Source organism: Lutra lutra, chromosome 15, assembly GCF_902655055.1.
Source record: "Lutra lutra chromosome 15, mLutLut1.2, whole genome shotgun sequence".
Classification (NCBI taxonomy): Eukaryota; Metazoa; Chordata; class Mammalia; order Carnivora; family Mustelidae; genus Lutra; species Lutra lutra.
In genome coordinates this window covers 10,594,946-10,621,831 of record NC_062292.1, presented here as the reverse complement: position 1 = coordinate 10,621,831, position 26,886 = coordinate 10,594,946, and the positions used below count along the sequence as shown (strand labels likewise).

The following is a 26,886-nucleotide window of genomic DNA, read 5'->3' as shown; positions in this document are numbered from 1 at the left end:
CGAGGGTCTCATGCCCAGCCCTGGCATGGTGTTGCCCCAGCCCATGCGTCCAGTGGAGGGATCACTTACTTGTAGGGGATGTGTTTGCTGCCGTTGACAAGAGCCAGGATGACGTTGCCCAGAGCGGACAGTGAGAGGCAGAGCCCTGAGCCTCCTTCCCGGTTTTTGCTAAGAGCTTTCACACAGCTGCCAAGGTCGATGAGGTGCAGACGGCTGCGGCCTCCAGACACTGACACAGAGAAGACAGGAGAAGAGAGAGGTGGTTAGGTTCTGGCAAATGCTCATCTGTCCTTCCGGTAGCTCCTTAGGAAGCCGGAGGGAAAACTAGAAGGGGAAGGAAAAGGTCGACATTCGTGAATTAGTAGGAAATCCCAACAAAATCATGCTCGGTTGCGAACAGTGTGGTCCTCTTGAATTCTGTCTGCCACACATCACTGACCTAAAACCTCCTGACGTTCATCCTATAAACGAATGAGTAATTCCTGTAGGTTGAATTGGAGGAGACCTCAGAGAAGGTAAATGTCCCGCGAGGAGGAGAAGGTTTGCACCTACGTGTTCTTTGGAGAGTAGAATTCTGAAACTGACTCAGTTGCATCGGAAGAGCTCAGGGGTGATTATGTGCTTTGGTTGATCGTCACAGAGCCCCTGACGGAGAGCTCAGCCACCAATCGGGTTGATACCCCAATGTAAAAATCAGGAAGAAGTAACAACCAGGTGCAGAGACCGGGAAAGACCCAAGTATTTGCCGAGTATCTACCAAGTGCCGGGCACTGCACAAGCACCAGTGGCATTCAGTTCCGCAGTAAAGCCGTGAGCTGAATGCCCCTTGTTCTTTGTAGAAATATAGATGAGAAAGCAGAAGTGCAGAAAAGAGAAGCCACTTGCTCACAAGGACTTCTGCTTCTGGCCTAGATGACGTCACAGGGATGAAATCAATGGTCTAACGTAAAAACAAAATGTATAAAGCGACTGTTTCTAAGACACTAGACATCAGGCAGTGAAGGACCGTGATCCCTGGCAGGCGGCAAACAAACAAGGTGAGCACCGCCTGTGCCCACTTACTGCTCAGGGATGGGGAGCTCTCGGAGGATGCAGTGGACTACCAGAACGGAGGAGACAGACTGGAGACAGTCCGGGGAGACCAAGGTGGCAACAGCTGTCAGGACAGAGTACCAGACAGAAGAGAACGTGGGATTTGCAGAGATCCCCTCAAGTATTCAACAGAGTACTGGTCAGGACAGGCATGCGAGGGAACCACACAGCTGGGGAGGTAGCCACCCGGGAAGATTAGAGGTAACAGCACACAGCACTCACGCAAGGCCAGGAATAATGCCTGTTTCCGACAGCCAGACTAGAAACCTCAAACTTCACCAGGCATGGGGTAGGGGACCCAGAAGGGTCTCGCTTCTGTAGCAGGGAATGCTTTGCCCGAGACGAGCATAGATCAGGTCCCACCTACCAAATCTTAAAAGCAAGACCAGAAAGGATTGAACTGTTTAGAAATAACTATAACCCAAAACAATGCTTAAGAATATTTATAAGGGATGCCTGGGTGGCTCAGTTGGTTAAGCAGCTGCCTTCGGCTCAGGTCATGATCCCAGCGTCCTGGGTTCGAGTCCCGCATCGGGCTCCTTGCTCATCGGGGAGCCTGCTTCTCCCTCTGCCTCTGCCTGCCATTCTGTCTGCCTGTGCTCGCTCGCTCTCCCTCTCTCTCTCTGACAAGTAAATAAATAAAATCTTAAAAAAAAAAAAAAGAATATTTATAAGACACAGAGCACCTGGGTGGCTCAGTCGTTAAGCATCTGCTCAGTCGTTAAGCATCCCAGAGTCCTGGGCTCGAGCCCTGCACGGGCTCCCTGTTTGGCAGGAAGCCTGCTTCTCCCTCACCCACTCCCCCTGCATGTGTTCCCTCTCTTGCTGTGTCTCTCTGTCAAATAAATATTTTTTTTAAAAATATATTTATAAAATACAAAGATGTCCAGCATCCATCAAGAAGGCATGCAAAGAAGAAAATGAGACTCGTAATGAAAAGATAACTGAAACCAAACAGAACTGACTGATATTATTAGATAGTGATGGTGAAGGACATTAAAATGGCTAAGGCCGTATTGCAGGGGTGCCTGGGAGGCTACTTGGTTAAGTGTCTGCCTATTGACTTTGGCTCAAGTTACGACCTCAGAGTCGTGAGATCAAGCCCTGCATCAGGCTCCACTGCTTGGGATTCTCTCTCTCTTCCTCTCCCTCTGCCTCATACCCCCGCTGCTCATGCATTCCCTCTCTCTCAAAAACAAAACAAAACAAAAACAAAAAAGTGAAAAACCCAGTTATGGCAATATTTCAAATGTTTAAAGACTTAAGTAGAGAGATGGATAATTAAAAAAGACAAACTGCTTCTGTACCAAAAGGAAAGCTAGAGCTGAAAAATATCTGTATCAACGGCAGATCCCACCTCACAGTAGGGAAGCCTTGTAAATTTCAAGACAAAGTCACTGAAACTGTCCAAAATGAAGCAGAAAATTTAAAAATAAAAACACAAACAGAGGGGGTGGCTGGGTGGCTCAGTGGGTTATGCCTCTGCCTTCGGCTCAGGTCATGATCCCAGGGTCCTGGGATCGAGCCCCACATCGGGCTCTCTGCTCAGCGGGAAGCCTGCTTCCCCCCTTTCTCTCTGCCTGCCTCTCTGCCTACTTGTGATCTCTGTCAAATAAATAAATAAAATCTTAAAAAAAAAAAAGACACAATAACCAACACCTTCCCAAACTTGATAAAAAACTATAAAACCACAGATCCACGATGAGCCTCAAGCCCAAGAAACGTGAAGAAAACTATAAGGCTCATCATACTCAAACTGCTTAACACCAGGGATAATGAGAAAAACCTTAAAAGCAACCAGAGGAGGAAAACGGGTCCCATACAAAGGACCAAAGAAAAGGATGATGGCAGGTTTCTTGTTGGAACGGATACAAGTGAAAAGACTGTGAAGCAACATTTCTAAATGTCAACCTAGAATAATATATCCAACACAAGTATCATTCTCAGGCAAAGGGAAATAAAGACTCTTTCAGACTAAAAGAGCTGGAAGGATTCACCAAAGCAAACCCACAGAGGATATACACAAAGGAATGAGGAGCTCTAGAAATGATAACTATGCCAATAAATGTTTGCTTTCCCCCCTAGTATTTAAACCTCTTTGAAAGGTAACCAGCTGCTAAAGCAAAACTAAGGCCATTGTCTTCTATGGGTTCTAACATATGCAAAATTCAGAAGTTCAGGGACAATAGCACGAAGATGAGAAGGGAGGAAATGGAGGCAGTGCACTGTAGGGTCCTTACTCCATTCATGAAGTCTTATAATATCATTTGACAGCAGGCTGTAATACCAACTTAAAAAAAATGATAAGATTTTATTTATTCATTTGAGAGAGTGAGAAACAGAGAGAGCACAAGGAGGGGGAGATGCAGAGAGAGGGAGAAGCAGATTCCCACTGAGCGGCGAGCCCGATGTGGGGCTCGATCCCAGGACCCCGAGATCATGACCTGAGCTGAAGACAGAGGCTTAACCGACTGAGGCGCCCCCAGACTGTAATAATTTAAAGGTTCATACTATAAACCCTAAAGAGATCAGTAAATAGTGAAGAGTTGCAGCTAGGAAGCCAACAAAGGATCTAAAGTGTAATTCTTAAAAAATATTCAGTAAATCCAAAAAAAGCAGATTTAAAAAAAAAAAGCAAAGGAAAAGAAAGAACAGGTAAATTGAATAGAAATCCTAGTGAAAAATAAGAATTTGGACCAAACCATGTCAATAATTACATGAAATGTAAATAGTCTGAACATTCTTATTTGAAAGGTAGAAATTGTCAGACCGCACAAAAGAGCGAGCCCTTGCCATAGGCTGCCTATGAGAAACGCACTTCAAATATAAAGAAACAATCCATTAAAAGTCTAAGAGTGGGAAAGCCTGGACCATGCAAACAGTGCCCGTAAGAGAGCTGAAATGGTTATATCAATATTAAACAAAAGAAACTGAAGTCAAAAAGTGTGAATAGAAGCAAATAGGAACATTTCATAAAGGCAATGATTCATCAGAGGTCCTAACAATCAAAAATATTTACGCATCTAGTAATAGACGTTCAAATACTTGAAGCAAAACCTCATTGAACTCCAAGAATAAGTGAGTCCATAATTACAGTTGTAGGTTTCAAATAACCCTTTCTCCAGAATTGATAAAACGTGTAGACAGAAAACCAGTAAAGATGTCGAAGATTTGGAAAACACGGTCAACCAACTTGACATTTATAGAACACTCAACCCAACAACAGCAAAATACACATTACTTTGAAATTCACATAAAACATTTCCCAAGGCAGACCATATTCTGGTCCATAAACCAAGTCTAAGTAAATCTTGAAGGATTCACATCAGAGTATGTTCTCTGACACGATGGAATTCAATCAGAAGTTGGCATGGAAAAATATCTGGAAAATTCGCAAATATTTTGAAACTCAACAGGACTGTTCCAAATAACCTATGGTCAAATAGGAAATCAAAATGGACATTAGAAAGCATTTTTAAGTGAATGAAGATGTGTGAGAGCGCTGAAGAAGTATGGAGGAGGAAATGTACAGCATTAAACGCCGTAATTAGAGAACAGATGTCTCACAACAATGATCTCAGCTTCCACTTTAAGACAGAAGAAAAAAATGAGCAAATTAAAGTTTAAATAGCAGAAAGGAAAGAATGAACATACAAGCAGAAATCAATGGAATAGAAAAGTAAAAACAGTAGAGAAAAATCCATGAAGCCAAGAGCTGGTTCTTCAATAAATCTCTAGAATGATAAATCTCTTTGGCAAACCTTCTCTGATCAGGAAAGGAGGAGAGAAGACACGAATTACTAATGTCAGGAATGAGAGAGATGGCATTGCTCCCATTTCTACAGATATAAAAGGGTAATAAGGAAATCACACCAGTCAATTAGACAACTTGGAAGAATGGACAAAAGTTTTGAAAGATGTCAAGTCCCAAAGCTCCTTCAAAGGGTAATAGGTAAGATGAATGGATCTATGTCCGTTAAAGAAATAGGTTCTGTAGTTAACAATAATCAACAACCTTTTAACAGAGAATATTCCAATGTCACAAGGCTGCACTGGTGAATTCAACCTAACACTTAAGAAATGATAATGTATAAGAATGGAAAAGAGGGCACCTGGGTGGCTCAGTGGGTTAAAGCCTCTGCCTTCAGCTCAGGTCATGATCCCAGGATCCTGGGATCAAGCCCCACATGGGGCTCTCTGCTCAGCAGGGAGCCTGCTTCCCCCTGTCTCTCTGCCTGCCTCTCTGCCTACTTGTTATCTTTCTCTGTGTCAAAGAAATAAATAAAATCTTAAAAAAATTTAAAAAAAAAGAATGGAAAAGGCTATCCCAATTCCATACAAATTCTCCCTGAAAATTAAATAGGAGAGCATATTTCCAACTCATTCTATGAAGCCAGGATTTCCTTGATACCAAAAATAGACAAAGACATTACAAGGACAGAAAACCAAAGACCAATATCCCTCATGAACATGGGTACAAAATTGCTAAACAGAGAACCACATTAGGAAACTATCTAGGAGCATATAAGGAGGACTTTACACCGTAAGTGGGATTTATCCCAGAAATGCAAGTTTGCCTCAGTAGATGCAGAAAAAACATTTAACAAAAGTCAACATCTATTCCTGATTAAAATTCTCAGCAAAATACTGCTCAGAAGGCAGTATCCTCAGGTTGATAAGAGTTTCTGAAAAATCTACTGCTAACATCATACTTAATGGTAAAAGATCAAATGCCTTCTAAGATCAGGAATGAGACAAGAATGTCCACTCGCACCATTTCTATTCAAGGTTGTGTTGGGGTTGTAGCCAGCACAGGAAATCAAGAAAACAGAAAAGGTACCCAGATTGATAAGCAAAGAGTCAAACAGTCTTTGTGGACTAACACGGTCATTGGCATAGAAAATCAAACAGAATTCACAAAAAAAAGCAACTAGGATGAATAAAGAGAGCTTAGCAAGGTTGTAAGATACAAGACGAAGGATGCGGGGCTCGATCCCAGGACCCTGGGATCATGACCTGAGCTAAAGGCAGAAGCTTAACCCACTAAGCCACCCAGGCAGCCCTGCATTTTTTTTTTTTTTAAACAGGCTCCATGCCTGAAAGGTGGGGCTTGGACTCACACCCCAGGATCGAGAGTCACATGCTCTACTAACTGAGCCAGACAGGCTCCCCTGGATTTCTCGTATTTACAAACAACTAGAGATTGAAATTTTAAAATACCATTTGCAGGAGTGCCCCTACCCCTGCTTGTGCTAATAAAATCTTTCAAAAGAATTAAAATACCATTTATAATAGGATAAAAATACAAAATACTTCAGTGTAAATTGCACAGAAGACAGATCTATCCACAGAGAACGACAGAGTATTGCTGAGAGACATTCACTGAGACCTAAAAACTGAAGATAGACACTGTGTTTGGGAGTCAGAAGACTCAGCATCGTTGAGGTGTGAATTCTGGCCAAATGGACCTACAGATTCAGCGTAAACTCCGTTAAAACCCCAGCAGTTTTTTGTTTTTGTTTTTGTTTTTTTTTTGGTAGAAAATAATGCTGCAAAGTCAATTTAGAAGCCAACTCTAGAATTTATATGGAGATGCAAAGGACCTAGAATAGTCAAAACCACCTTTAAAAATAAAGACAGAACTGGAAGGCTAGTAGTAGTACAGTATCCGATTTCAAGGGCTGTTATAAAGCCACCAGAAACCTAGGACAGTGTGGTCTTGGTGTAAAGCTAGATGAAGAGATCAATGGAGAAGTCTAGAGAGTCCCAAAACAGAGCCACACAAATATGAACAAGGAATTTTTAACAAAGGTAATTTAGTAGAGAGAGAATAGTTTTTATAACAAATGGTACTGGAGCCATTACACAGAGCTCAGGGCTGCAAGGCTGAGCCCCACACTGGGCTCCACACTCAGTGTGGGGTCTGCTTGAGATTCTCTCCCTCTCTCCCTGTGCCCCTCCCCCCCGCTCACATACGTGCTCTCTCTCCGGTTATATATATATAAGCTGCATGTTTTTTCCCATTATGTTAGCAGGTTTTTCAGAAACATTTTTATCAGACTGAAGAACTTGTCTTCTATACACACACACACACACACGCAAAAAAAAAAAAACAACAAAACCCTTTAATCCATACATTGCACAGTTTACGACAAAAATGAATCAAAGACCTAAATATAAAACGTAAAATTGTAAAACTTCTAGAAGAAAGCATAGCATGAAACCTTTCTGATCTTGGGTTGGGCAAAGATTGCTTAGCTATGAAGCCAAAAACGTGATTTATAAGAGAACACACACATAAGCTGGACGTTGTAAAAATTGACTATTTCTGCTCTTTGAAATACATGGTTAAGAGACTAAAAAAGCACGCCACAGACTGGGAGAAAACGTTTGCAAAACATCTACCTGCTAAAGGACTTTTATCCTGAGCATATAAAAAACTCTCGAAGCTTAATTATAAGACAAAAACAATTTTTAAAAAGGCAAAAGACACGTTGGCCAAGAAATCTGGAGGGCGAGGGCTCTGTCCTTTATCTCGATTGTATGGACGTGTTCATGAACTTATACACAGACCGCAAAGCCAAATGTGTGGGTTGCTCTATCTCAAGTGCATCTTATTAAAGCTGTTTTGTTTCTTTAAATAAAGATTTTATTTGAGAGAGAGCATGCGAGAGTGCACGAAGGAGGGGCAGAGGGAGAGGGAGAAGCACGCTCCCTGCTGAGCAGGGGACCCCCACCCCGCTCCCCAGGACCCTGAGATCATGACCTGAGCGGAAGGCAGGTGCTTAACCCACTGAGCTGCCCACATACCCCTGTTTTGTTCTCAACCAGGAAACCTGTCGTGACTGTCCTGTCGGAGGGCAGCTGGGCTTCCCCCTTTCAAGACCGATGCCCTCCCCCCCGCATCCTGTACAATGTGGCCTTAGGCAGTTCCCAAGAGGCTGGGGACACTGGGCTCTCTTTCTGCCCAGGCCCCACTCTCCGAGGGGAGTGCCCCCCTTCCCCGCACACAACCCCAGCTTCTAGATCAGCTCCCCACCGCCCCACTCCCCAGGCAGCAGCAGACCCTGGCTCCTCAGACCCCTGGATTCCCACTTCCCAGGGTGGCTCAAGTCCTCCTGCTTCTGGGACAGCTACTGTTCCCTCTGCTTCCCCTGCTCTGTGTGGAAGGCAAGCAGCAAAGGTAGACACACAAGTTTCCAGAAGCTGTTGCAGAAACTGTGACTTTTGGGGCAAGGCGGAAAAGGGGTTGGGGTGGGAAAGTAGATGCAGGGGGTGCGATGGGCCCGGGTCTGGGTCCTGGGGACGTAGGATGAGCCTGCGGCCAGTCCCCGGGTATCCACAGATCTGTGGGCAGAGCCCACACAAGGGCGGATGCAGGAGGGTGAGTGTCTGCTCACATCACAGGATGGAAACATTTGGGAACGACTGTCCTAACCCTCACTCTGCTCTACTGAGTCCCACCCTCAACGTCCACATCTAGGAGAAAGGGTGAGGAGTGTTGAGGGAAAGCCCAGCATTTCCATCTACAGGGGCCCAGTGACTCGGATACGTCCACGACCAAGAACTGTTCACATCAAGGATGCTACATTTTCTCCCCCTTCCCCTCTCCCCAGGAAAAACCCTCACGAGGGAAAATACAACACGAAACGTCTCCTTTATCCCATTTCGTATCACGCAAGATCAGGTCACGGCAGCACACTAAGGAAATAGTTATTTTTAAAGCAAAATTTCATCTGTTTTGCAACCTAATTACCTAGACAGGAGCAGCTCAGATCACCCACCTGTGCTGCAGATTAAAGGGCAAAGACAGGGACCGGCTGGGACTTTGAGACTCTAATAGGCCATTTGATGTAATGGAATAAAATGCACAACGTACACGGAGTAAAACAGAAGACAGAGAACAAAAGCACAGTTTAGCCCGAGCCGAAGAACGTTATAAAACACCTATAATTTTAGGGCTGCGTGACTCAGAACGGGAGTCCCAGCCAGACCGTGGAAAATCGAGTCTATCCGCCCAACCCACTCAAGTTCAAGCAGCCGCGGAGTCCTGGATTCCACGCCTGGGGCGGCCTCTGAGGGGGGCAAGGTGAGCGCGCCCGGGCCACGTGCTACCGGCAAGGACGCGCGTCACTCCGGATGGCTGGCGAGAAAGTTCTGTCATCCGAGGACAGTCCGAGATTTCCGGGGTCACAGCGCGGGGTGGACGGATCCCAACGCCTTCTGCCCCCCTTCACTCGCGCTCTCCTGGGTATATGGCAAGTCTGGAGCTCGGCCAGACCCTCCCCACAGGAAACAATCCTAATCTCCCCCCATTCCTGGGCCACCCTCCTAACTCCCGCTGGCCGAGGGCCCGGGAGGTGCCGGGACACGCTCATCTCCTGATGGCACTTAATTCCTGCAACCATCCTGTAATTCGGGCATCGGTTCCGTGGGGCAGACGAGGAAAACGAGGTTCACAGGGGTTAAATAAATCGCCCCCCCCCCAAATAAATGAAAAAAATAAATGGCCCAACATCTCCTGGAAAATTAACGCGGAAGCTAAGACGAAAAGCCACGGGTAACTGTAAAGGGAGTAGAAGCGCCTTTAACTCACTTTCTCGCAGCTTCGAGGTTCCCAAACTGGGTTGTGCCTTAGGAATCACCTTGGGAGCTAAGAAAACCTGGGTGTCTGGCTCCTGCCCTGCGGCTTTCCAATTTAACCGGCCTGGAGTGAGCCACGGGCCCTGGGATTCACTGGAAAGTTCCCCAGGTGACTCTCGGTTGCGGCCAAATTTGGGAACAGCTGCCTTGCCGCGTGGCCCTCACCTGTGAGGTGTGTGGACCGATGGGATCCGCGTGGCCGGGGCGGGCTGTTTTCCCATTTGTCTGCGCTCCCTTGCTCCCCGCAGGTGAGCTGCGTACTTAATGCGTCAGCGGGGCTCCCTCCTAAACCCGGGGATGCCGCTTGTCATCACGGAAAAAAACAGAAGCAAATCTTACGCAAACCAGTAAGATACGATCGTGTAAAGAGAGCTAGTGTTTCTTTAAGAGCTAAACTCAAGGCTTTGAGATAAAAATGAGTTCTTCTTCAAAAAGAGATGCTGAGGGGCCCCTGGGTGGCTCAGTTGTGCAAGTGTCTGCCTTCGGCTCAGGTCATGATCGCAGGGTCCTGGGATCGAGCCCCGTGTCAGGCTCCCTGCTCGGCAGGGAGTCTGCTTCTCCCTCTCCCTCTGCCCCCCGACTCCACTCATGCTCCCTCTTTCAAATCAATAAAGAAAATCTTTTTTTTTTTTAAAGATTTTATTTATTTATTTGTCAGAGTGAGCACAGGCAGACAGAGTGGCAGGCAGAGGCAGACGGAGAAGCAGGCTCCCGCTGAGCAAGGAGCCCGATGCGGGACTCCATCCCAGGACGCTGGGATCATGACCTGAGCAGAAGGCAGCGGCTTAACCAACTGAGCCACCCAGGCGTCCCAATAAAGAAAATCTTTAAAAAATAATAAATAAAAATAAAAGAGATGCTGAATTTGGTGGAAATGAGAAATTATAAAGTGGGAAAAAAATGTAAGAAACGTCTTTGAGTTCTCGAATCACTTAGAAGAAATTTAAAGCAAGAACCAGACTATTAATATGAGCATGGTTTATAAAAGCAGAACTTTAGGTTGCAAAGTCATTTCAAAGAGAAAAACCCATATCAGAGGATGAATAAATAAATAAATACCCATTTGTGTGTGTGTTTTGAAATATTACTGAAATAAATATTCATGAGATGAAACGTTCATGGCGTGAATGTACCATTTTACAGGATCCTCCCTTCGGACTAACTTTCTCAATTAACCATCTCCTGTTTGTGCTGCCTCAGAGGACTTCTCTGAACTCACACCACCTGCTGATGGGAAAGGTAACCGGATGGTCTTTCTCTTTCAGAAACGTCGCTGAACGAGCTAACAGAGAAGCACTGATGTTTTGAAAACACAGCATACGTTCCGTTTGATTTCAACAGTGTGGACAGTCTCCTGAAAGACCCGTTTGTTCATGAGGAGAAGCTCTTGACTATTCGGGCCCTCCGGCTCTTTCCCAAGGCTAGAATTCCCACGGGGGCTCTCAGACTTCACACATGAGCTTGGCAAAGCAGCAGAAGGCTCCAGAACTGTTGGAGAGTCGGCCCCACTAAGATCCCAAAAACTCCCTAAACCAGAGAAATATTTCAAGTGTAAGGCTATGTGTGAAACAGTAAATTTTCTCTCCTGGTTGGACATGTTTAAAACATTTTTGTCTGCCTCTTTATATGTGTGTATGTGTACACGTGTGTGCATGTAGAATACATACGTGTGTAAGATTCAGGTGCATGCACACACGTGGCAAGCTCTTCCCGAGAGACCTGTCTGAAACCCACCATCTAAGGCCACCAACGGCCCGTTGTTCACAACAGCAGACTCTGCTCTCTGCTTCCCTGCAGGGTAACTAATTAATAAACTTTGCTTTAATTGAGTTCTGCCTGCCAGGTCCACAGGGATTATTACTTATGTATAAGTAAACAAAAATTTCCATTTTAAACAACACTCTGAATCTCCTTATTATATCTTAAGCAGATATAAATTCAGTGAAGTCAAGCGAGCCCTGGGCCGGGGGCCGGCTGAGCACATCGGAGCCTAGACTCCTCTCCTCCCCGGAAGCGGGGGCCATGGCAGGCAGGTGACGTCCCCTGGTCTCCCTCCCCCTCCCCAACTTCTCATCTACAGATACATTAGAAAGTAACGAAAAGGGTTTTGGGGAGCCATTAATGGTACTTGCCTTTTCCTTTACCCTGAATTTATTATTTAAAAGCAATTTGCCTTCACGATATATAAACAGCAAGGAGGCGAATGGGATCTTAAATATTCCATAAGTGCCCAGACGTGCCGCGGAGTGAGTTGGACAGGGCCCAGCCCACACCTCTGTGAGGCTCAATTTCCAATTCTTACAGTCAAAGTCATTTCATTAACTGTTTATTTTCAAGATTCCTCCCTACTTTCAGTTTCCAAATCAAGAGCAGAACCACGAAAAAAAAAAAAAAGAAGAAAAACTGAATATAGTTGTTTTCAGCACGGTTTGAAACCTAGAAGGAGAACGAGATTATACTGTCCGCTGAGATCTCCCGCTCAGCACCATTTGGAAGCAATTTGGCTGAAAATTCGTACCTTTTGCAAGTCACCCTCTGCTGAAAGTACAAGCACCCACAGCAGGCTCTGATTATTAATATTGAATTAAAAGAAGAGAACAGCTTAAAAGAAAGCTTAAATAAAATAAAAAAGCAAGCTTCAAAGAATAAAACATTTCTTAGACTCCCCCATTCATGACGCTAAGACACAATCCGAAAAAACAGTGCGTGCAGAATTGAAAGCCAGCCCCCAGACTGTTGGGGGGTGGAATTCTGTGTCAAGTTTTAAAAGTCTGGATCTTCTCATCCCTGTCCTAATCCCTTGTTTGCTTCTTTGAGAAAGTTTTTCTAAACGGAAATGCGGTACTCGGGTGTGAGCCCATCACTGGGAATCAATTTCCTCTGGAAGTTTCCCCTTCAAACTCTCTTGCTCACTCCGCAGTCAGACCTTCATGACCTTGGCCGGTTTAAGAGAGGTCCAGGCTGCTGCTGGCTGGTCACCCAGGGTGCCCAGTGCCCCACCAGTGAGGCCAGTATCTCTAGACTCCTGGACAGCCCCCAAGCCCGGGGCATATGGTGAGATCTCAGGCCTGGGGGTGGGAGGAGGGGTAGGGGCAAGTCTCCAGGTTCCTTCGAGAAAAATAAGCAAACAACCAGTACACACAACCATGTGGGTAAGTCTCCGATGCCTCAAGCCAGATGCAAGAAGCCAAACACAAAAGGTCACACGGGGAATACGGGATTCCATCTAGATGAGGTTCTGGATAAAGGCAAAACTAAAAGGACAAATATCAGATCCGTGGTGGTCAGGGGCTCGAGGTGGGGGAGGGGAGCTTTCGGTGCAGACAGCTTTGTTCTCTATCTGGATGGTGGCGGGGGGGATACCCAGCTACACAGATTTGCCAAAACTCATCTAACAACACACCAGCAGGGGAGGTTTTTCTGAATGTGAACTGGATTTCATGAAAACTGAATGAAAATAACAGTTAATGGCAGACAACTGGGCCAGCGGAGGCATTGAGACTGGGGAAGGGCAGAGCTTCCCCTGGGGGCCAGAGAAGGCCCGAGAGCTGTTCCCAGGATACTGGCTTCCAGGTCTTCCAGCAACAGGCAGAGAACTGGGAAGTCCGGCTCCTGCTCCCGGTTTGGACGTCTAACTCAGGGCCCCACCAAAAATTAGGTTTGTTGATTGCCTCTGTGTTAGCCAATTAGCTTCACGATTTCCAGGCCCCCCGGGGTTAGTCTCCTAGCTTGGGACTAATGTCCATTTTCCTGGCACCCAGTGCCCCGAGGCAATCATTTTCAGGGAATACTGGGGGCTGACTGACTGTGTTTTGAAAGTTCTTAGAAGTAGACATCGAGAGAGTAGGGAACTGTCACCCAGCAGTCCAGGCCTGGGGCTCACAGGGGAGAAAGCCCAGCCAGGTCAACGGACCACGCAGCCCATGGTTCAGAATCCCACCCGAGACACTCCTTAGAGCGTTGAGCCTACACGACTTGGCAGGCAAAGGGTCGGGCGCCCCACCGAGGTCAGTGCTGGCTTTGAGGCCCAAAGGGGCCTGTGTACCCAGCACACTGGGGTCCCGGGGGTGTTGCTCATCATGGAGCAGGCCTGTGCCCCGGCCTTACAGAGGAATGTCACCGAGGCACAAAGGAAACCAGAACCTGGTTAGTTATCCCAAAGTCTGATTTATAGGCAATTTAGAAAAAAAATGCTTTTGTTTCTCCTGGGTCCACAGAGTGGACTCAAGCTACTGACGAGTAACCCATCACCAGGGTGCCTGGGGTGTAAATATTGGACCTTCCTGGAGAGCACCTATAAAGTGTGTGCAAAAAAGATACAAGTCACCCGCTGTTTTTCCCGTTTAAAGTTTGTCCTTGCTCACCATCCCCTGGTAATTGCATTTGTCAATTATCCTAGCCAAGGAAAACCCTTTTCTCCTGGACAGTTCAAAGGAAACCACAGCCCAGGCTCTCTCATCGTCTGGAACTCCCAACCAGCAGACTCTGTACTGGTGCCATGGTACCCTGCTAAAAAAGGGTCAGGGGTGCTTGGCTGGCTTGGTCGATGGACTGAGGGGGAGAGGGGCTCAATCTCGGGGTCGTGAGTTCAAGCCCCACCTCGGGCATGGCGGGGGGGTGGCTGGCCCAGATGATGGGCTGGGCCTGGCCGTGCGTGCACTTACTTCCCCCTTTCCCGCTCTTCTCCATGCGGTACTGGTAGATGTGCAGGGTGAATAGCATGTGTGAGTTGCGGTGGTCGTCCTCGTCACAGTCCTGCTGGCTGCCCCGGCGCGAGGCGATGGCAGCGTCCAGGAAGAAGGCGGCCTTCTCGGCCGTGGGCGCCCGCAGCTCGCTCTGGTTCTGCAGCTGGAAGACACAAGCCGAGAGCTGAGGTCTCTGGTCCTCCGTTGTGCAGAGAAGCTGCATGCATCTCGGAGGCCAGAGATCCTTCTAGAACAAGGGCCTGAACCCACACGCAGCTGTCTGTTTCACAAACCCTTTGCTGAAAGGTAATACTGAGCATGCGTAGTGGATGAAAGCTAGTTTCAGCCATTCCACGGTTTCACAGCGAGTCTTAGCAGGTGTGAAGAGTGTGAGATTGTATCCGAGTGACCAGGGGAGCAGGGGGCCCAGCCTGACCTCTGCAGAGCCCAGCAAACCCACGCCCTGGGCTATCCACCTACCTAAGAAAACCCAGAGGACACAACCGCATCCTGCTCTCAAAGACTAGAATGTTCGCAGACAGGCAGGTGGCAGATGGGAGCTCAGGCCAGACAGCACTGGCTCCCCCAAGAAGGAAAAGCCAACCTGGTTAGCTTGAGCTCCACTCCCCATTTCTCCAGAGACTTTAAGCCACTTTTAGACTTACATGTATGAGCATAGTTTTAAACAATATGCGAAAACACCCAACATACTTGAATGTCTCATGTTGATTGTTTAAGGAATATCTATTTTTATCTTTAGTTTCTAAATTCACGATCATGGCATATTTAATCAATTAAGAAACCATTGTGAGCCATGTGTCTAAATCCTATGAGATCCCTTAGAAATTAGAGGAAACCTTCAACAGAACAATATTAACAGAATTGGAGGGGCGCCTGGGTGTCTCAATGGGTTAAAGCATCTGCCTTTAGCTCAGGTCATGATCTCAGGGTCCTGGGATCGAGCCCCAAATTGGGCTCTCTGCTCAGCAGGGAGCCTGCTTCTTCCTCTCTCTCTGCCTGCCTCTCTGCCTACTTGAGATCTCTGTCAAATAAATAAATAAAATCTTAAAATAAAATTGGAGCAACACTACTTCTCGGGGGGAGAAAAGGAAACATCGGCTGTATTCAAACAAAGAGTCTGCCATGTATGTCTCAGGGTCAGTACACATTCTTAGAATTTTCTATTTCTGACTCTGACTGCGCTATTATTCTGAACAGTGAGAGCTGGTCTGGGAGCCCGGCACCTTCAAAATCCTCAGACTTCGAAGAGAGACTGTTGTGCTCACTCTCCTATACTTACTATGGCAAAAAAATAAGCTAAAGATTTTTTTGTGATTTTTCAGTAAGAGGAGTTAAAATAAAGAGGACTTGATGCGTTCTTCTTAGCCTTCAGAGAACCAGATCCTTGGCCGACGTGGGACTTCCCAGGCAGAGTTTTTATAAAAGTGAATGGAGTTGTGAGTGATGAATCACTGAATTCTACTCCAGAAACCAATATTGCACTCTATGTTAACTAACAACATTTTAATTAAAAAAAAAAGTGAATGGAGGTTATAGCGTATCTGAACATCGAGGTAATTCTTGGAAAAGGAACAGAAGGCAGGTGCCATCGGACTGAGCTTCTCAAAGTGTGGTCCCTGGACCAGCAGTATCAGAGTCACATGGGAACTTGTGAGACATATTTTGGGGGATCTATCTCAGTCCTACAGAGCCAGAACCTGAAGGGTCACGAGATCCCCAGTGACCCATACGCACACTGAAGTCTGAGGGACTTTTTTTAGGCACCTGCATGTAATTTATGAGGAGTGGCAAAAGGGGATGCTGGAAAGGTAGGCACGGGCAGGTCACGTGGGGCCGTGCAAATCACGATGTTTTGCAACTGGAGGTCGGGGGAGATTCCTAACCGAAACGGAAGGATCTGAGGTGCTCGGAGCAGGGGTAGAACAAGGCCAAGTGTGAGTATCCTCACCTACGCCAACAGATCCCACCTGCGATGAGGCAGGGGCTCATCAAAATGAACTTAATCTGAAAAAAATTAAAAAAATCTAGGAAATAAAGCCTGCTGGAGATGGAAAGAGCCGATTCTTCTGGACGGCAAGCAGGGAGCTCAGAGTCCTTCCTCCCCCTGCAGTCAGCCAGCGAGGGACAGACCCACAGGGCCGTCCTGTGTCACACCCTGCACAGGCGGACGGGAGCTTCTCCGGGCTTCCACAGACCGAGCAATTATATCGTGGTGCTAATTAGAAAGTGGTTCTTAGTTTTTCCTATAGCGCTACTAAGTCGGCGGCAAAACCGTTGCCAGAAACATGGTTTATAGAGCCAAAAACAGCCCCCGTAATGGCTGGAGCCCTTTGTGCAGAGCAGTAAATATTTCGGCTTGTTGTTTAAGCAAAAGAAACACTGGACTTCCCTTTTTGTCGAAAGGGGCATAAAGAAAGTGAATTCCACCCCCGACCCCCACGATGGCTACAAGGATCGCCGCTCCTCACTGTCAATCAGGTTCAAGGTACAAATATTTAGGTTGGGTGAGCGGATGGCTCAGCAGCTGCGGCCACACAGCTCCCAGCCACCTTAAAGTAAACGCTCGAGAGCCGGCCCCGCCTGAGGAGGCAGCCACGGGGGGTCACGGGCACGCACCCCAGCTGGGAGCTGCTCACCTGCGTGCCGCAGATGGGGTCCTCGCACAGGTACACTCCCGGGGACTGGCCGTCCTGCAGGCTGCCCGTGGCCACCTCGGCCAGCAGGTCCCGCAGGTTCTCTTCCTTGCCCCACACCTCCACGGCTGAGATCCGCACCGAGAACCGGGCCCCCGTCTTCTCCTTGCGCTCATTGATGAGCTTGAAGAGCCAAGAGATGGCACAGGGGATGATGCCGAGGTTCTGCATGGAATCGTCCTTTCCGATCATGGTGTAGGATTTCCCTGGGGGCGGGCGAGGCAGGAAGGAACACAGTGTGAGCATGGGGAGGGGGAGGGGGGCATTCTATGAAGTGCGCCCCCTCCCCACCCCCCACTGCTGAGAAGTTGGGGGAAGGAAGGAAAGGAAAAGGAGGGAAATACTAAGGGTTAAGGACCGCAACCACCAAGGGCATCTCCTAGTACTAGGGATAAAGAATATAAGCGGCCAGACCGGAGGACAGGATGTAAGCCTGGACGCGGCTCTTCGAGGACAATCCCAGACACCAAGCGCTATCCGGCTGCCGCCCCGTTTTACACGTGGAGGGAAGGCCGAGATCGTTCATCGCTGTAATGGTTCTTTTTATCACCACCCAGATGAAACCCACAGCCTCGCAGTTTATATCCTCCCTCAAGTTAAATGCGGTGTATATTTTTATTGCAGGAGCAAATTCTATTAAAATCTGGATTGCTGCTTTGATCCGTTATCGAGAAGACCGAAGACAGCTGAAATGAGCTTTCGGTCTCGGCCTCAAACGGGCCCCCCTTGACTGCAAGGCCTTTGTGGGAACTTCTGCCGAGGGGCACTTCCGGAGTTCCCCAAATTCCTAACTTCCCCAGCTCTTAAGGTAAGGCCTGCTGAGCAGACAGCCCCAGGCCAGGATTAAGAAGGCACCTAAAGGGGGTCCAAGCATCCAGATCCTGTCCTTTCTCACTTGGCTCAGCCTGGAGGCTGGGGACTGAGGCTGGCTGTCCGATGCCGTCCCCAGATGGGTCCTGACACGGTTCTGGGCTTGGCCTGGGGGCTGCTCCTGTGCCTTGTCCTGGGCTCCGTCCACCACTGTGAACCCCAGAGCCACGGTTCGGTGTGTATCCCCTCTCCTGGTGGCTTTCTGGGCATGTCCCTGACCTGGACCAAGTGGGAGGGACACCGCCACCCCCTTCTAGAAGCTTGGGTCTCCACTTAGGATGAACACTACATTTCAAAAGTAGAAACGGTGAGTGGGGATTCTATAGTTGGGCACCTAAAGGAGACAATCTCCCCGTTCATCCGCAGGCTCTGGGGCGGGGACAGAAGACCAGACCGCGTGCCCGGGGATACACACGGCAAGAACAAGGACATCGCTCACTGACCCAGCTTGGCGTGGCCGAAACAGAACACGCAGCCGTCCGCCCCGTTGACCACAGACTGGATCACCTCTGCCACGGTTCCAGCACATACTTCAGCCTGGCAGAAACGAGAAGAGACACGTGTGGTAAGTGGACCATTAGCGATGGGAACCGGAGCCCCCTTCCCTGGGACTCAGGTCTCGGGGTCACGGCCTTATAGGTGGGTCAGGCCGTAATGCCGTTTGGGAGTGCTCAAAACCCTCTGGGACCTCAGCCTCTTATAAACCTGAGCCTTACACACGTGACCTATGAACCATTCTTCTGCTAATTCATGGGGCATTTCAGCTGCTGTCTCTGCAGGGCAGGCAGGAACAGGCTGCCCCGGGATACAGAGTGCTTTCGTGGACCTCAGGCCCTTGTCTGATCTGCCCTCCGGGCCTCCTGGACAAGGCCTTTAAACTTCCCACTGGCCCTCTTTTACCTGGATCCTTCACTCACACATGTGTGTGCACACAGACACACACGCACACACACAGCATATGAAATGGACCATATGAAATTGGACCAAGCTTATTAGTGGGGAAAAGATGATGGACCATTTCAGGAACATGACCTTGAAACATGGTGTTTCTAATAGAAGCTAGAGGCCTGTGATCTACGTCTACTTTCTCTCCAACCTCCTTCCTCTTTCTTGATCCACGTCCCCTTCTTTTTAAAACCAGCCTTTTCTTTCTCTCTGTGCGGATTCCACGTACGTTATCAAAGGCCACTTGTCAGGCTGTCATGGTGGGGGTTCTTCGGCCAGCCGTGTGGCTCGGCCCCCGCATGACTATCTAAATCCTGAGAGGGTGGCGGGACTCCTGATGACTTTTTGTATTTCCCCACTAAAACCCAGTAATACAGAGCTCTGCAAACCAGGGGAATTCTGTGAATTCCGTGGCTGCACCTGGAGATCCGAAAACTTTCTCTGGGCGGCAGGAGGACAAAATCACGGACGGTGTGCTGTCCCCACCACAATCCGAGCTCCAGGAATCCCTTGGAGGTGTCAGAGCTACGTGCTGCACCCTCATACCCCGGGGGGTTGGAATCCAAGAGCCACGGTCTTGCCAGGAACGGGGCTGCAGGGGTGCGACAGGCCCGAGTATTTGGAAATCGATTCTCTCTCCCAAACCCAAAGAGAAAACCCACACTCCCACCCATTCTCGAGCATTCTGGTGGTCTCCTCCGCAGCTCCCCTGGGGGCTCCTCTGGGGCCGAGGGGGTGGAAGGACGAGGCTGCTGTGGGGACCACGGGATCTGTCACACCCCGGGGACCCCTGCAGCAAGAGGCCAGCTGGAAGCCCCAAGATGGATGCTGGAGAATCTTGATGGAATTTGTCACGGGTGACTCAGCAGCGATGGCTGGATGAACTCCGCCTTCTCGGGCCTTGAGAAGCAGGTGGCCTTCCCCCAGCACAGACGCCCGGGCAGGGCCGGGTCCACAGGAAGCCTCTGCGCACCCACAGGGGTAAGTCCCCCCACCCCGCTTCCTGCTTCCGAATGTTTGTGCCCCGCCCCTTTCCCAATTCCTACAATGAAACCCCACATCCAACGTGGTGGCATTTGGAGGTGAAGCCTTTGGGGAGGTGACTGGGTCACAGGGCTCACCCTCCTGAACAGGATTAGTGCCCTGAGGAGAGCGGGGCCCCAGAGGGCTCCTTGAGGCCATGTGAGGACACAGCGGGAGGACAGCTGTGAATGAGAAAGGGGCTCTTGCTGGAGCCCGGATCTGCCAATACTTTGACCTGGGACTTCCTGGCCTCCAGAACTGTGAGAAATAAATTTGCCTAGTTGATAAGGCCCCAAATCTGTGCTGTGTGTTATGACCGTCCAAACGGACTATGACACCTTCCCAAAGCCAGAGCCTCAGCGGTCTGCCCCGGAGTGAGCAGCAGGTGACCTAAGGGGGCTCACAGGGGCAACGAGGAGCAAGGGCCGTTCTGGTCATTGCTGAGAGCTGATGTCCTGACAGACTGAAGAAAGCCAACCTCATAGCGGCCTGGGCCTCCCTGGCGGCTGCTACCCCATAAGCCACAGGGAGGACCTGAGAGCAGAAGCCTACTGCTCTGTCCAGCTCCTTCCTGTCCCTCGTTGGGGGCTCAAACGGAGCTCACTGCTGGGGCCCGGAGTCTGACTGTGACCAGCAGCATGACCCTCCCTGCGTCAGTGACGACCCGACAGCACGAGCTCACGAGCTTGGAGCCCTCACTGTGCTCTGGCTCTCTTCCACCAGGCGTCTCTCGCGTCTCAACTCGTGAATCCCAACAGCCCAGGTGAGGACACGGAGGCCCAGAGAGGTCGAGTGAGCCTCCCTAGGCCACACCGCCTAAAACCCGTTGGGTAGGACGGCGGGCACGTCAAGCACGACCGAGAATAGAAGGGGATATAGCAACGCTTCCCTCTTTTATGCCACAGACTTCGAGAAGAGTCAAGTGGATGAATGTGTATGAAACTTTCCGGAAAATGCACCGTTTGTAGAGAAATGCAATGTATTCTAATAGTGGCCATTTTAGCAAAACTAAAGCATTCCAAAGCCAGTGTGACTGTAAGCGTCGAGCCTCTGAGCTCTGCCAACCCCATGTGAAATGTCAGCAAACACGAGTAATAAAAATGGCTCCTTTTTTCTGGAATAAACGTAAATTAATAGTCCACACTGAATTTAGGGTTTGCCTTGGGACGCCTCCAGCTTAGGGAGAATTGCTTTAAAGAAGTTTTTAAACCGTGATCATGAAATGATTTGTGGACCACGTATTGGACACAATGTCAGGGTCAGAGGAGCGAGCCCGTGGGGTGGTAGAACACATTTTATGAAACGTAATAAAGCGAGGGACCCTCGGACTGGCTTGTAAAGTGTTTTGTCTTCTCATGGAGAAACTCTTTGGAGAAGCCACCAGTTCAGCTCGTGAATGAACAGAGCCGATGCCGTGTGCTGCGTGTCTGCGGGATAACATCGGGGCCTGAGCGAGCATCCCCGAGGCCCACGCTCAGACACAGCATGGAGGAAATTCACAGGAGCTACCAGCCCCGTCTTCCGGTTCTGCTATAGGCATCAGTGATCCCAATGTACCCCGCTTTATATAAATCTTGGAAAGTGCTGGAAATTTGTCCAGAAGATGCAGCTGTTGGAGCCCAACGTGCAGGCAAAGTAGGTCACCGTATACCTCTAACTTGGGTTATGGGTCTACTAGAAGCTTCCGTTGTGCCGGCTCCTTGCAGATGAATCGCACCAGATGGTGCAACTGAATCTTCCAGTAGACATCTGTTCTTCCTGGGATGGGCTCCAGGAGCTCTGGTCCAGGAATCTTGGCACCCTGGCCCCCGAGAAGCCTCCAAGTTATCATCACCGCGGTGTGGCCGTCATTCTCCACCTGTGTGTGTGTGTGTGTCTGCCCCTTGCAATGTCAACGTGCAGCCCCTTCGATTCAGAGGTGGGGTCTCCTCCCACCCCTCAGCCCTGAGCCAACAGAATGCAGCAGAAACGACGGGCTCGCAAGATGGAGCCTACGTCTCAAGAGGCTTGTATACTTGGATCGTGCCATCGGCGTGACAGCAAGCCCCAGACAGTCCCCAAACAGGTAAGGGCGTCCAGCCAAGACTACAATACATACGTGAACTGAGCTAGAAACAGAAGAATGCTCTGCCGGCCCGCAGATTCATGGGGAGTAATAAGTGCTTACTGTTCTAAGCCACTGAATTTTAGAATTTTAGCAGGGTTTGTAATGCAGCACTGGCTAACCCAGGAGCTCTCCCTAGCCTCTTCTCCTTCCCTTCCACTACACTCCACTGATCTGAGCCATAGACATGTCAGCCTTAGCTTCTCGGCCTCTCACTTGCCCTAGAACCCTGCCTAACTCCAGCCCAGCTCCTGGACAACCGCCCCACCCCCCCCCACCACCCGTCCCTAGAAGCCCAGGTAGGACCGGTGTCCTCATGGACCACATATGCCACAGCCTCAATGCAGGCATTCCTAAAACCCCCACTTCCGCCTTCTATCTCCTGCTCCTGTAAGCCATCGGCTGAGTGGCTCCCTCTTCCTTCTGTCCTAGGATATGTTTTGTTAAGATCCCAGCCCAGTGATCCTGCCCAACGTCGGACACCAGTAATTCAAAAGGACTGAGCTACTCGGGGAGCCCTGCATGGTTTCCAGAAGTTGTCGGGATAGAAGGACGCACAGAGCGCCCTGGGAGACACCCTCCCGGCTTACAGGCTCTCACGACAGTCAAAGCTTCTCGAAACCCATCAGTGTGGCCTGAGCCCGAGGGGACAGGAAGGGGGACACCCACCTGAGAAGCATCTTGTGGAAAAACAGCATCAAAGGCGAACATCTTAGGAGGAACCTGGTTGCTTCTCTTTTGGAAGACGTTCTGACCTCCACACGTCAGGGGGTCGTACAGGGTGATCTGCTTCTTCCGTGGGTCCACCTTTAAGAAGGAGCTGGATTCCGAGGAATCGCGAGCCAGGGTGGGGCCGATGCGGAGCATGACTTTCACCTGCCGAGAAACAAGGGCGGGAAAGGACCTGGAATGAGATGACTGGACGCTTCTGGAAGGGTCAGTGTGCGCGACAGCAGGGAACCTTCTGGTAAATGATGATGAGGGTCAAGGGAAAAAGAAATTATTTTTAGCTCCCAGGTGGAGCATTTTGATACGTCCATTGCTTTATTACAGAAACGGCACATCAGGTTGTCTCGTTATTAATATAAAGTGAAAACCAAACGCTGGTGACCCACATACAGAGATGCAAAGGGTTCCGGACAGCTGAGGTCTCGGGGCTGGTGGAGTTCCCCTTGAAGAGAACTCGCAGATCAATAACCCACGGACATAAAAGTTAGACCCCTAATTTACTCCTGGGCCGTCCGGACTCTCCGAGACAAAAACCCACAGCGATTAGCATCACCATTAAAGGCCGGAGAAATGGCCTGTTGCTAACAGCCAGCATTTGAAATGTGTCCAAGGAGCAATGGTGATAAAAGATTTGTTTGAAGCGTGTTATTTGGGACCCCATTAAGTGAGTGCACAGAAGTTGTCATCTCAGGGAACGAAAGCGCGTGTCGGCAGGAAACAAGGGCAGAGCCCTTAAGCCACCTCCCGAGTCATCAAGACAGACCAGACATGACCACCACCACCCGCTGCACCCCTGCAGCTACGTGGAGGATGCACAGACCTACACGGCCTGCCCGCGAGCCCCACGGTGTGCGGAAGTCAGGCTGAACACACACACACACACACACACACACACACACACACACACACACACACACGGCTCTGCCGGCGCAAGGCCTGGGGGAACTGGACAGCGTGTGCTCCCTTCCCAGCCTTTGTCACTGTGTCGCTAGCTCAGTCCAAAGGGGTCGAGCACCTGCTGTGTGCCAGGCCTTGGGCTAGGTAGGCACTAGGGACTCGAAGCCTGGTGATACATAGAGCAGCACACAGACAGACAGACAGACAGACAAGACAGGTGGTTTTCGTAATACCACGTGGTGAACCCTGTAGCAATGTATAGGGTTTTTTCTAAGCTCCTCTCTCTCCGTCTTGCCTTCCTCATCGGATCACCTGTCAGGTCTGATGCATGTCAGTTGTACGGTTTTGGGGAGAAGGGCTGTGATTTTTTTTTAATGAAATATTTCGGATGTGTAGAAATGTCGGGATAATCTGCACTGTGCAACATGGATGAAGGCGTCTTTCTGCTTGTCTTTTTTCCTGTCTTTTTCTCTTGGATCTAGGGACCCCGTGTCGTGGTGGAAGGAGCCCATGGCTGGGATGAGGTCGCCCTCTCGGGATTCAAATGCCGGTTCTCCCACTGGGAGGTCTGTGATGACTCCTGCATTTCTGGGGGGTCTTCCGTGTGCTGGGCTGTGCTCTCAGCTACAGAGCGTTATGTCGTCCTCCTAAGAATCCAGCACCTCGGCACACTGTCCAGATCTTACAGATGAGGGAACAGTGTTTTGCACTTGCCGCCCATCCCTGAAAATGTCGGTGGTCACGCTGCACTCTGATCCCATCTCTGTCTGATGCCAAAGCCCATAACTTTTTCCATCACGGCCACCGCTGCCTCCCCTACGTGGTCCAGCCTCTCAGAGCCTCAGTGTTCCCACCTGCATAATAGGGACAATGAGGCTTCTCTCGTGGGACTGTGGGGAGAATGAAACCTCCCAGGCTCTGATCGTGAAACAGTCACTGCATATACGACCAGAAAGCTCCCCGTCTACCTTCCCATTTGGGCAATTTTCTTATTCACCGTGAATGTCCCCGATCTTACTTAAGCTCCATTCATTCCTACCGCCCTGCCCCAGTGACGCCCGTGTGCTGAGGGCACATGCTCGGATGGCGACTTTTGGGGGGTGTCTGGGAGCCTCGGGCGTTCTGTAAGCAAGTCCCCTCGCCCGGCCTCTGAGCGGTACGAGTCAAGGATGAGGCCACGCCAGGCAGAACTGATGGAAGTCACATGACCCACTGCTTTTCTGTGTCACAATTTCACATGTGATTTCTTACATCTTACATCTTATATCTTACATCGAATGTAAGATACGAGCTAAGCCAGGCCAGGGTCCTCGAGGAGAAGCAGGAGAGAAGGGGCTGAATTAGGGAGTCTTTTGCCCGAGGGAATGTTCCTGCACCCTAAAGAGGTTCCAAGCCTGCACTTGAATTTCTGGGGATGGGCTGAAGATCACGGTTGCTGGCCATTCGCACACGCCTGAACTCGGGGCGGTGGGGGGCAGGGAAATGCTACCCTCATTCTTTCCTTCACAATTCATTTCAATAAATGGATATTTATTTTCCCCTGAAAGGAAGGAAATGGGGTTTTTCTGCTTGACTTCCTTGGTGTCATTATCCCTTCCGTCCAGCACTCCGCTTCCTGCTTAATCCTCTGTAAGTAAAGTGCTTCGCAGATACCACTTGGGAGCAAGTCTATCCCCCAGACTTCTTGCCAGGAGTTCTCCCTCCAGGGCCGACGCCGACAGGCTCCCTGCAGCGCCGGCTTCAGCCCTCCTCGCCTGGCAGCTCTGGGGAGTGGAGGGGGTCCCTGCACTTGGGAACGTGCCTGCCCTTCTCCCGGCTCTCAGGGCACAGGGGATGGTCTCTGATTCCAGTACCAAAGGGCGAACCGGCAGGATGATATCCAGAAAGCCAGGGCGCAGCCTGAGTGGGGGGGAGGGAGGGCTCGACACCCCCATTCGAATGACAGGAGACTGGCACTTCCTTGCCCAAGCTCTTAGGGGTCAAGACCCCACTTGGCCTCATTTATGTGATTGCTCAGTGGACGGTGAAGTCAGCTGGCGCTCAGGGTGGCTGTGGCCTCTATGTCTTGCTCATGAATCATGGCAGCCCCTCCCCCTGGAGGGCAATGAGGGACTGAGGGTGGCTCTTGGAGAGACTGGTCCAGAGAGGCGGAGCCTGGCGCCTGAGCTGGGCCGACACTCCATCGGAGCAGAAGACATGGCTGTGCTGCTGGTCACCAGGTTCAAGGACATGGCACACACCTGGGGGTCTCCTCATTGCCCACCCCTTGACCCACAAGCTGTCCAGTGAGAGGCTTTCTTCAGACACAAGGGCAAAGGAAGGTTTTGGGCAAATGTGACCCTTGGGAGAGATCTCTCACCACTCAGAGAAGACCACAGAAGGTGGTGAGGGATTGGCTTAAACTCCTTTGTGGATCCCGACGATGAAGACCTTCAAGAGACACATAAGGAAACTGTGAGTTGTCCTGAGCCACGTCCTGACTACGGCAAACGCTCAAGGCATGTGTGTCAGCGAGAATATGTTGTTTTCCCTCATCAACGGGTTAGAGGCTGCAGAATACATTAAGCACTAACAGCTTTTACTTCATTTACATTTTTATATTTTGAATCGGTTTATGCTGATGTCCACTGTCACAAACTTTCAAGAATCAGGTCAGTAGAAATGAGTCAAGGTCAAGTCTGAGCAACCTAATAAGAAGCACCATTTGGCACCATTTTTGTCTTCATCCCAGAGGATCAGAGTTATCTTTAAGCCTTCCATATCCAGTTTTAAGTTCCTAACATGTGCCTGGGAAGGATTCAAGGCCAATCAGAGGCCAAAGTCATTGGTTCACCAAAGTCCACCAACAGGAAGAAGAGCAAGAAAAATGAACCGGTGAGATCGTCAGGGGGAGTCTAGAACAAAGGACTCAACTGCTGAGACGGAACAGCCACACCGTAGAGCCCGTTAGCATCCCATGAGTCTGCCAGGATCCCGCATCCCTCCTGCTGTGTGGGGCTGGAGCCAGTGGCGGGGAGGCTGGGGTTCCTCGGGATGAATGTAAGCCACGGAAATAAGATCTTCTCTGCCTCTGACAAGAGGAAAGCCAGAGTTCGGGAGAAAGACAGAGTTGGTGTCCGGGCCCGGCCTGGTGGGAGTGGAAGGTGGGAGTATGTGGGGGCAGCGCTGGGCTGGTCTCAGAGCG

General features: G+C 49.6%; 1 protein-coding gene across 1 annotated transcript in view; it reads right to left on the bottom strand.

The window, feature by feature from the left end:
• KIF26B (kinesin family member 26B) overlaps window positions 1-26,886 on the bottom strand; it is a 417,933-nt gene that overhangs the window by 53,409 nt on the left and 337,638 nt on the right. Inside the window, exons 6-10 of the mRNA XM_047703850.1 lie at window positions 22,746-22,952; window positions 18,448-18,541; window positions 17,078-17,340; window positions 14,400-14,583; window positions 70-229 (exon numbers count right to left, since the gene is read on the bottom strand). Coding sequence (XP_047559806.1) covers window positions 70-229; window positions 14,400-14,583; window positions 17,078-17,340; window positions 18,448-18,541; window positions 22,746-22,952 — 908 coding nt within the window. The remainder of the gene's footprint in view (window positions 1-69; window positions 230-14,399; window positions 14,584-17,077; window positions 17,341-18,447; window positions 18,542-22,745; window positions 22,953-26,886) is intronic.